This window comes from Schistocerca gregaria, chromosome 8, assembly GCF_023897955.1.
Source record: "Schistocerca gregaria isolate iqSchGreg1 chromosome 8, iqSchGreg1.2, whole genome shotgun sequence".
NCBI lineage: Eukaryota > Metazoa > Arthropoda > Insecta > Orthoptera > Acrididae > Schistocerca > Schistocerca gregaria.
This window is the reverse complement of record NC_064927.1, coordinates 96,599,903-96,612,137: the sequence shown is the minus strand read 5'-3', so window position 1 is coordinate 96,612,137 and position 12,235 is coordinate 96,599,903. Positions and strand designations below refer to the sequence as shown.

The 12,235-nt window shown below is 37.8% G+C and overlaps 1 protein-coding gene across 5 annotated transcripts in view; it reads right to left on the bottom strand.

Moving 5' to 3' along the window:
- LOC126284219 (uncharacterized) overlaps window positions 1–10,127 on the bottom strand; it is a 59,848-nt gene extending 49,721 nt beyond the window's left edge. Inside the window, exon 1 of one of the 5 annotated variants that reach the window (XM_049982989.1) lies at window positions 9,917–10,127. In XM_049982989.1, the coding sequence (XP_049838946.1) occupies window positions 9,917–9,944 (28 nt within the window). In that variant the 5' untranslated portion in view covers window positions 9,945–10,127. Of the gene's footprint in view, window positions 1–1,914; window positions 2,034–5,207; window positions 5,229–5,266; window positions 5,323–5,579; window positions 5,973–9,916 lie in introns of those variants that run through there. The other 4 variants (XM_049982990.1, XM_049982992.1, XM_049982993.1 and 1 more) reach the window with 4 other exon arrangements.
- Window positions 10,128–12,235: the final 2,108 nt, after the last annotated feature.

Sequence of the window (12,235 nt, the reverse complement as noted above, 5' to 3'; positions counted from 1 at the left end):
ATTTGTAATTGCAGGCGGCCTGCAGCTGGTTTGTAGTTCTTGACCAGCCAATGGGATGGTGCATAATCTGGGTCTGGTCCTGTAATGTTTAACTGAGCTGCATATCCTGGTATGGTGGTACACGAATTTTCTGGGCTTAAGTTTTCAAGAGTATTTTACTGCTTTGTTCGTGTTTATGTTATTGTAACAAACTGTCAATAATAATTAGTCATTTGTTGATGACAGCACATTGTTTTGGATTGGAACTTGCGTCATTTTATCTGCTGTAATGTACTATTAAAAAGGTGGTTAAAGCTGATCTTAGGCAATCACATGCTGACGTTTATCAAAGATAAAAAATTCTGGTGAATACTTTAGAATTTCCTTCAATAACTTCATGATACGGGCAAGGACCCATCGAGATTTGGTTTAGTGGTGTAATGTCTTGTATTGTTTGCTGTACAAGCAGTTGACTCAGTGTTCTCTTTTAAAATGTGACTATAAGTTAATAGTTCCCATTTGCTTGTATCACTCTGTTTACATTAATATTGTTTCTGCTGGGGCTTTGCCCCATATTTTCTGGTTTTTAAAGAACAACACATATTTATTGCTTAAAAGAATAATATATATTTACTGCTTATATGAGCTGAAGTTTTATTAACGTATATGTTTTGAGTACCAAGGAATGAAAGCTTTTCCTAGCCAACCTGCTCAATTGGTGTAAAATCACGAGCAGTTTCAGTATCACATAAAGAAATATAAAGCACCTCCACATAAATAGTGATATCTCGATTATATTATGCAGCACATAAAGGACATCAAGCAAGTTGACAGTGAGCAAAAAGCACTGGTGGACACACACTCCTGTAGGGGTGTGATCACGAATAAATTAGACTTTGAAGCCCTCCATCTTGCACAGCAGAGGACACACCTGTTGAAGATAAAATGAAAGACAATCCCCATAACAAAGAGAAAGAATATGACAGAATCTGCTTGAAGATTGTGGTGAACATCTCTAGCAGGTGAAACAGTATAAGTATTTAGAGATATTACTAAGAAGTGATCTTAAATATGACGGTCACATAAAAGCCATATTAGGGAAGACAAATCAGAAGACTCAGATTTGCTGGAAAGATTCTGAGAAAATGCTATGCATCTGAAAAGAAAGGGAAAAAAAATCAGATACAAGGTACTAGAGTTATTAATTGTAGAATATTGTTCCAGTGTTTGGAACCCTTGTCAATAAGGTGTGACAACAAACATCAAATGTTTTCAGACACTATAATAGGTAGGTACAGGCAATATATAAGTGTAACAAAAATGGGGAATACAGAAGCATCAGATTCCACCTGTTGGCTTTGAACCATGACACCACCAATACAGCGGAAACATAACAAACACGAAAATACATCGCAAAACCATCACACTCTTCTCCCTCCACAAATATAGTCAAACGAAAGGGACAAGCATGGGAAATTGAGAGTTTTTGGGTGGGGGTAAACTAAATATAAACACACACCACCGTACCAAACACCACAAAATGACAAAATAAAACATAAAATTCCCAAATTCCACTACACACAGTATCCTCTGGAATCGGTCACTTCCCTTCACCTATACAGCTCAACCACAATTGTTAATACCACATTAAAAAAACTCCAAAAATTACACCACCGCCACAACTTTTAGTACCACAAAAACAACACCTAGACAAAAAAATGGAAATAAACACTCCCCTTGACCTATAAAGGTCACCAGCAGCTCAGGATACCAAAAGACCTATAGCTACAACCTGCATTGGAATCTAACACTTCTCCTATATAGGTCAACAGCAACTCACGATACCAAATCACCAATACCACCAACCAAACAACTCCTAAGTACCCCACCAACCATTATAACACGCAAAATACACCGAAAAAAATGACTACTTACCACAAAAAAAGTTCCAGCACTGCACTCTAAGTCAGCCACCACAATCACACACATCCACACACACAGCCCAGTTGCAAAATTCTGATGATGGACAAAGCATTGTCCCCCATCTCCGCATGGAAACGCGCACTGTTGAACTTATCTGTCATATACATACCTAACAAAGGCAGCAACAAATTAATTTAAACAAATGCACACATAACACACAACAAATACCACTACAATAACTTAGACACAACAAAAACTAAATCGTTAAGTCACTGAAACCAATTCCTGTCGAAGCACACTCAAAAAGAATACCTCATGGGTCAAGCAGTAACACGAAAATGAACCCAATACACCACATAACACGCAACCCATATACACACCATCAGAGGGCACCACAGACCGCAACAAAATGACACCTATAAACACGCCACACTCATAATCTAAACTCCGCGCCATTGTGACGTCACACACCGCAACAGGCTTACGTCACGGGTCAAAGCCGACCAGTGGTTTCGGACGCTTCCGTTGACCCCAGAAATGCTCAAGGAATTTAAATGGGAATACTTGGAAGAAACATGACAACTCTCACATAACACCCTGTTTGGTAAATTCAGAAAATCTGTACTCAAAGAAGACTGAGAGACCATTATGCTGCCACTATTGTAGATCTCCAGTAGTGCACATCAGCGTGCATGGGGATGAGTCAATAGAGGTATTTTCACAGTACAGCAGACAAATTCACATCCTTGAGAGCAATCCATTAATTTTTAGTGATGAGCATTCTACCTCAGATCCTTACCATCAGCTTCTGCATTCCATCACGCTCATGTAAAAGAGAAAGAAAACTGTCCTGCAAGTATGTGCTAACACCGTGCACAAGTAACACAAGAATCAGTGGTTTCAATAGTGTGTCAATACTTCAGATTGACCAGTGTGATGAACAATGTTATAAATTGCAAAAAAAAAAACTGTTGGATCATGTATTGCATGTAACAACTAAAGCGTTAAAATGTGGATAAAACAGGCAAGTTAATTGGCGCTTTTAAGATTGCTGCCCACTTAATTATCACATACAGAAGTCTTTTGTACATGTTCTAGGCAAAAACTGAAATGGTGGAATAAAACAACTTATCCCCACCAAAGGTACTTAATAAATTACAGAAATAACACTTCTTCAATAAGTCAAATCATTGCACTAAAAGTCATACACAAGACAACAGTTGCAATAAGTTCCATGGAAGAACAATACCAGTGCTACAGATGGCAATTAACCTACAGAACTTGTGTATGTCGAACTGTGGAAAAAAGAGGGAAAAAAAAAGGAAGAGAGACAACATGTACTAATGACAGTGTAACATTAATTTTGGAGTTAAATAAACCTGCCTGAAAAACCAGTCAGTTGTACAAAATTGGCTAGCTGTTCGAAATTCTCAGTAAAATACATACAACCCATAGGTAAAGACTGCTAACATGAAATATATACAGGAATCAAGATAGAGCAATAAGGGCTAGAATGCGACACAGTACCCCATCTCCACATCCCCCTTTGGAATCTTTGTTGTGGTGACAATGATTTGTAGTGTAGTTCAGGGTCTAGGTTACGTTGGAAGTTGATAATTTAGCTGAGGGTTGGTGCAGCCAACAAATGTGAATGCAAAATAAAGGCCGTGGTAACAAACAGATCTGTAGTATCACCTGATACTTTTCCATATGTAATGCAGTTTTTGCTGTTAGAACTAAACTGTATTACAAATTCAGAAACACATAAAATATAATGGGCAAGCCTCCAAATAGTATTTTCGTGCATATTATACACCAAATGCTACCTACAAAAAGTGTGACGGATGTCCACTATGTGACTTATATTGCAGATCAAGAACAAATTACTCAAATAAAAAATGCGCAAAAGGCAAGGATGCAGTCTCTTGCAATTACTGCTCAGTCTATTACAACAAGGAAGCATTGAAAGAAATAATAGAATGATATACTCAGTGAAAGTGAGTGAGAAATTACAGGACCTTTTCAATGGAATGAACAGTCTAATGAGGACAAAATATTGACTGATAGTAAACAAATGAAAGACTAAAACAGAGTGTAGCAGAAATGAGATTAGCAGTAAATGTATCAAAACTGAGTACCACAGGTTAGATGAAGTGAGGGAATTGTTACCTTTGAAGCAAAATAATTAACGACTGACAAAGCAAGGAGGATATATGACAGATTAGCACAGGCAAAACAGATACTCTTGGTCAAAAGAAGTCTACTAGTATCATACATCACAGTTATTTTGAGGCAAAAATTTATGAAAATGTATATAGCTCTATGGAGAACAGCACTGTATAGAAGTGACTCATGGGCAATGGGAAAACCAGAAAAGAAGACAAGAGAATTCATGTCTCTGCGACGTGATGCTGTACGATGATGGTGGGCTGAAAAAATGAAGAACTTCATAGAATTGGCAAGGAGAGGAATACTTGAAGAACACGATGAAACAAATGTTGAAGTACTACTCCAAAATCAAGATGTTGTCACAGGAGAAGCCATAACAAGCTGCAAATCATCCAGAAGACTGGTAACTCAAAACATACCTATAAACCAGTATCTCTTAACTTTTAACTATGTTTCTTCTTGTATTACATTTAAAAGTCCAATGTCACTGTAAAATAATCTGTGAATGAATAAATAACTATTACCTAATCATGCAGTATCTTCAATCAAATGTGTTCTTGGAAATCAAGTATGGTTGTACTAAAAGGTAATCTAACATGATACAGATTCTCCAACTTATTCTGAATCCTGTGACTTAACAGTGACATAATCTTTCCCACCCTCTTAATCGCTCTTCTAACATAAGGAAATCCAAACCAAACAAGTAGCAGGTTTATGTCAATAATACTGGCCAGAAATGATCCTGTAATACTGTACAATTTCATGGGGTCCACACTGTGTCTACATTTCTGTAATTGCAATTTCTTTCTTGCCAGCTCTAAGCTATGTATTTCATAGAAACATCCCAAAGTTTCTGCGAAACAATATTCTGAAACAATCAATCCGTTGTCCTGTTATTCCACTAGTCACAAGTAACCCCCTCACCATTGATCGCCCGCCCTTTTGAACGTTATTTTGCCAACTACCAATGTTACTTCATTATCCTGTTCACGTTCCAATTCCCCCATGATACATATCTGTCCGGCTCAGCAAATGCTGACACCCAGAAGATATAAGTATATGAAAGATTGTCAACGTTGAAACATAAACCAGAATTTTACATCACTACAGCCCGTCCGTACAATGCACCAGAATACCTGTAAGAATATTACTGCAACTAACACAAACTGTGTGTGTGTGTGTGTAAGGTATTTACCATCACGAGTGCGAACTTGCCTGACGTTATATTATGTTGTCTGATGTACCGACTACGTGTGGTTTTTCGTAAATATTGCCTTTGTTGGTACTCAAACATAAATGAATACTACACACAATGTGAAATTAATTACGAGACCGTGTACAGCACAAGGAGCAACAATACATTTTTAAGAGTACGTAATATACCATTATCTGTTCGGATCTAATTCTTAACGCAAAACTCTGTTACCGTTACTTACGTAAACTGAAACGTCTGCTATTTGTAAAATGGTCTAACGACAAACAAATTAAACACTGTTTACATTACTCACCTGCGTCACGAATGTTAAAAACATTACTTATCCATCCTTACGTTTGTCCACATTATCTATTTCTCCGGGACATTGACTCTGAGAAAGGGCAAACGTAATAACAATCGCGGTATTTCTTCACTCTCATGTATCTAACGTCAGGAACCTGCTAGGCAATTTTGCATCGGCTGTTCAACAATAAATTAGCACATCTAATTGACAGTCGCGCCTCGCCACAGATATGTTTTATATTTGTATCGTTATTTACATTTATATTTCTAGTGACTGTGTTCTTTCCAAAGTTATACTTTGAATTTGTCGAAGGGACGTACTTGTTGCAATGGGCCTTGCACTTCTAATATTTCGGGGTTCTGTGAGTTTATGGGTGTTTGTCTACTGGTGCAACGCAACGGCAACGCGATGTTTTGGCTACCGTTGGATGAGAGTTGCGTTGCACTTTCTTCGTCCACTGATGCAACTTTTTTGCGATTTGCGACCGTCTCAAATGTGCTGATTTTTTCCATTCTGCTACACAACGCCAAGCTATGCAGTCCGCAATGGTCTCATTGCGTATTTGCATGTGAAGAAGCTTCAAAGAGAGTGGATATTCTGGATTTTTCCGTTACTTCGCAAGAAACAGATACATTCAACTTTCGCTTTATCGCGAGAACTCGAAAAAGACGATGTAAAATTTAAAGGAATTTATAGGATGTCGAAGAATCTATTTGAGGAGCTGACTGAAAGTATTCGACCAACCTTTCCAAAAAAAAAAGGGCACAAACTGAGGGAAAGGTGTTTCAGTTGAAGTAAAACTGCTACTTACTTTGAGGTAATATGCATTTTATTGATTATAATAATGTATAAAAGAATTCCATGGTGAAGCAAATCCATATACCTATAAATCTCAACTCATCATAAAAGATATAATTCTACAGTATTTAAATTTTTTTAACATAAAAAATGAAAAATGATAATGTGAGTTCTTATAACTGAACATGTGGGCTGTCAGCATCAAATTGCTACCAGCTGACTGATGGCTGCTGGGAATCCTCAGAAATAGATGGCTCATGGGATGTGGCACCCGGAATTGAGGTTCCATGTCCGTGAGTTTTATACTGAAGCGGTGTTCGAAATAAAGTCATACATGGGCATGGAGATTACATCTGTGTTGAGTTAGAGGAGTCTTGAATAACATCTATCAATGGTAGCACTTCGCTTCTGAACTGAAATAAAAAACTTTTTTGTCATGCTTTATACATCTGCCAGTAGATTAGTAAAAATGTTTTCTCAGACCGTCTTCTGAGACACTGCTTTGCTGATTACAGAAACTTATAAAACTCCGTCGGCTGCAGATATCAGTGATTGACTTATGACCTTCTTCATAGTGTGTTTAGTCTTCATTTCGGACGGTGCAGGTGTAGGCTGGAACTTAACGCTGGGTTGAGATGACTGGGATAGAGTGGTGCTATATGGAGAGGCATGTTCGCCTGATTACTCGTCATCAATTTCCTCCTCATCGCCATTGATATGTGCTCTGATGAGAGCCTAAATTTCTTGCTCAGGTACTGGAGGCAAATTTGAATCGACGTCTGCTAGCAACAGTTTCACAACTGGAATAAGAAACTGTGCCTCCTTAGATAAGTACTGTCTGCTTGAAATACTGTCTTCACATTTCTCCACCTTTTCAAAATTTCTAATTTAATTTAATGTAATTGTTTTAAATAATAAGTCATAGCTCTATGAATATTTAGTAGTATTCCCTTAAGTATAGTGTTTTCAGTTGATAGGTTTCAGTTTTTTAGGTCTGGTAATAGTTGAAGAAAAATATAAACTTTAGTAGTTTGATTTTGTCTACATCTTTCCTACACTGACAACAGAGACTTTTGTTTCAGGTACTTGGAAAGTAGTTCAGTTTCTCCTCACTATCGTTTTGTTTCACTCATGGGAATAATACCACCAGAAGCACAGTGAGGGAATACAGTGACGCTGTTTGGATTGGGCTACAGAAGAAATACATGCCAGCTCCAGACAAAACCCGCTGGAAACAAATATAGCGTTTTCAATCTGTCTGGAACCTACTCAACTGCATATGGAACAAAACATGCAAAGTAAAAATATTCTATACATGATCAACAATTCCAACTATAAGTCATATCATTCAATTGTTCTGATGACTGCAGTCGATTCTGATGGAAATTTCATTATGATCGAAACAAAATGTCTGGGAAGAAAGAGTAATGGCGGAATTTTCAAAGATCGAGATTCAACCACAGCCTCGATCTGCAATGATCAATCAATTTGGCTACATGATGGAGAGACCTTCAAGCAGCTCTTGGGTTTCACGAGAACCTTACCTCATGGCATTACAAGATTTTATTTTGTTGCTGATGAAGTATTACCTTTCAAGAAAAATTCCATGCAACCATATCCTGAAAAAAGACTAAATGACAGCACATGGATTTTCAACTACATATTGAGCCGGTATTGAAATTCTATAGTGTGTGCATTCGGCATGCTGAGCCAAAAGTTCCCAGTTTTAGAGAATGCTATAACTTGCAAAAATATCTCGAAAGGAAAAGCTGTGTGTTTGCTGCACAACTGCGTCAGAAGCAGAGAAGGGAAAGTATAATCCATAAGTCAATGCTTCGCATGGCTTTCAAAGGATCAAATTGGACAGACAGTGCAAGTAGACGAATCACTCCAGTTGATGACACCTCAAATGCCTAATAATTACGAAATCATTTAACACAATATTTCCTGGCATGTTGATTTATCTTGGCGATGGAAGTAACTAAATCAAAATAAAATCGATTATCAGTTGTGCAAGTGCATGGAAGGTTTGTTGTTGCTCTAATAAAAATAGTTCATAGTAAATTTTAATAAAAGCAGATAAAACTAAGCAATGATGTAACTGGAGATAGTGGAAACTGCTGTATACTTCCCACAATTTCACATGTACAATGATACTACTGAAACAACAAATGATGTAACTACCACTCACATCAGTTTGTTTTCCTACAGGTGCCCATGCTTTTTCCACAGCAATTTTATTCAAACACTCTGATAAAACTTGACTGAGTAGACATGGATGCCTCTGCTGCATCGGATATGGTTGCATGGGAGTCACACACAGGTTGTGCACTGCAGTTGTGCCAGAGGACGATGAACAATAAAGTAAAACTGGTCAGATCAGTGATCTCTATGCTACCTGGATGTTGAACTTCAGCTATCTGATCTTGCCAGCCATAGAAGCTCATATTTCGTTTCTTGCCAAACTACAACATAGCTGCCAGGAAATATCACTAGAACACGAAAAGAAAATACTTTTCAATTCCTCTCCTTCATAAGCCTATTGCTTCATATGTTGACATAAAGTTCAAAACAAGAAATCAGTCTGCAATTCTGTGCCATATGCAGACTAATGGAAATTTGTTTGGAAAAACTACAGTATGGCGGACGATGCAAAGCACTTGTATTTGCAGACACGAGGCAGTTCTATACTCAGAGATCAGACTTCTACATCCAGGTTGTATAGAGATCACTGGCTCAGACTCACAAGAGACTGCTGTCCGGTACCCACATGACATTTTGTTGCAGATGTATTGCGCCGGTGCACGAGCAGAATTAAATGAAACCTCACTTATTTTCTCCAAAACACTGCAAATTTTGCCACATTTTCCTCCATAAACATCTGCCAATATGCTGTAATCGTCATTACTAAAGCTACCTTTACATCTTTTGACGCATTATAAAAAGGACCATCAACAATTCCACCAACTTCCTCCAATACATCACACGAATTGTCACTACTGTACAGCACCACATCAGAATTTATAGTATACTCAAATTCCGCCAAAATCGAGTCTACTTCTGCCTCCATAACATTATCTCTCGTCTCAGACGCCTCCACGACTTTATGCTTTAATATGCTGCCTGAGGCATTATTTTCACATTCATCTATTAACACTCACTCACAATTCAGGTTTTCATCAAGAGCCATAAGTTCACTTTCGTCAATATAAATAAATTTACAAATTACTTCCTCTGATATATCTAGATCAATAGATACAACCTTCACGACTTAGGCACCTGAAACAAAACTGTTATCTTGTTCTAACAGATATATTGTTAGAACAGGATAACACTTCCGCCGATACATTATAAAATGCATCGCTAGCTGACAAGACTACCGCTGCGCCGCCTACACAAATATCTTCGCATATTTCCATCAATACTCCATAACATACATCTCCAGATGACAACAGCTATGTCGCCTTCACAGATAGCTTCATTTCTTCCACAGATACAAACTCATCTACTTTAGTTTTAACTACATCACTATAATTGTTGCTACTGACCAGTGTCTCGTCTGAGTTCATCATACATCCCACTTCCACCAAATTTACATACACTTTGACCTCCCTTCTGATCATAGTTTTCTCAAATACAGCTTATCTCCGCATGCTGAAGAGATACAACGTAGTAGTCAAGCAATAACTTTATATTTACTAAAACTCGAACACCAATCAACTAAAGAACAAGTCATTACAAAGAATACTTATAAAAGTCAAAGAGTAAAGCAGACTGTCCGTGTGATCATCGCCACAGAATAATGCTGCGTTTCGTTGTACTTTCACAGATGTTCTTCTGGTGACTCCCACAATAGAATTTTCCATCAAACATACATTCATTACATCATTCACTTTCCCCTCACAAAATAAATATTTCAGCCCTATATTATAATTATCAGATTTCTCCATACATTATACGATATTTCTTGCGCCCACTTTGTCGTTGTGCCTCTCAAAATTATTCCTCACTTTATTCCTACATCTTACTACCTCTCTTTCCAACATTTGTGACTCCTAGCCAAATTATCGGCAGCCTCTGAATTTTTAAAACATTTCTTTTTCAATGCTGATTTATTTCGCCACCTCTGGACCTATGACGCGACGATCTCGTTTTCTGATGTCTTATTCAGGTTTTGCATTTCGTGATGTGCCTGTTCCTCAAATATTCATTCCCAGTTTTGCTTTGCATTGTAAAAAATACCATTCACCTTTCCTTTGAAAGTTATTACTACCAGTATGATAATAATTATTTTGGTTCTGATCATGACAATTATTTTGATGATTATTGGGTTCCTGTTCTGGTACCCATTTTCCTGTCTGTTGTTCTCATCATGCAGCCTAAATTTCAATGACAGTTCTACTTTTTCAACAAAATCTAAAAATTCCATTGTAAAAATTCCGGAAAGCGTTTCTTAAGCATCGTGATTTCTGTTAAAACTCCCAAGGGACGATTTATATACGTCGACTATTCAGTTCATGTACACAAAAATTCTGCACTAACCAACTTTCAAATTGGAAACTTGGTCCATTTAGGAGCTGATTCTGAAGTCACATTTGCTTTGCTTCACTCCAAAAATTTTTCAGAAAACAGCTCTCAAATACTACATAGGTAGTAAATGAAGCACTCATTAAATGTGCCCATGATTGAGTGTTGCCCTAAGCATGCCTTTCCGGCAATTCAATTTTGGCTCTTCTGTGATTCCTCTCGCAAAACTATCTCTACATGCAATAATATAGTGAACAGGATGGTATTTTCCACTATTAGCAAAATACTTTGTCGTTTATGAATTAACCCATGGAACACCTATCACAGTGGTAGCCTGATTTGCTGCTAAAGTACTTGATTTTACCCATACTTCTTGAATCCACTGCTCCTGCTGAAAAACTTCACTTTTATTCTTGGCTGAAAATGCAGCCTATTTTTGATCACTTCTTTTTCACTCTTTACCATTCTACCCGACAAATTGTTTACTGATTTAGTGGTGACTTCTTTTGCCTGAACACATAATCCTTAACACAGTTAACCAGCTCGTCCTGCACCTTCTCCATTTTGTATCCAAAATCTTTTTCCACAACGCCGCCTCTGATATTAACCAGGCCAGCCTGCTCAGAAATTTTGCCCCTGTCTGTCCTTACAGCCTCTAAGTTTGTATTAATCATCAATTCAGTATTTGATCTAATCTTTCCCACCTCAGTTTTGACAGTTTCTAAATTTGTCTCTACATTTTCAGTTTTTGAAATCAGCTCTGTTTTTAAATGAATATAACTCAGTATCAAATTCCCCCACATTAAATCACATTTCTAGCAAAATTTGCATTAATTGTGACAATGTATAACTGAAACTTTACTTCCCCTCTCTGATTCTGGACTAACTGCCCCATCAGTAAGTTCCATTTCGACACCACCACATTCAGATTTAGGACTAACTGGTCCAGTAGTATTATCTGAACCACACTGATTGGGTGATTGCTTGTTCATTGTAGGTTTTATCACTGGTGGCCACAATGTGGGTTTACATATATTAATACTCTCAGCAAGCATATTCAAGTTTTCAGTCACACTCATTGCTTCTGCTACGTTGCTGCTGTGATGCCGATGCTGATGAAGTCGCGCCAGTGGCTGCATGGTAGCTGCTGCTGCTCACACTGCCAGCGAAGTTTCAGCTGCTTCCTGCTGCAATGTGGGACTCAGCATGTCTTTTTCAAGCTGTTTCCTTTTGATGTTCTGTGGCTCACTTCCTCATATCTAAGTTCACTACCGATCCTCATGCATCTAACAGCTGGAAAATCTTATGCTCAGAACCCTGACAAAAATTTCCTGTTATGT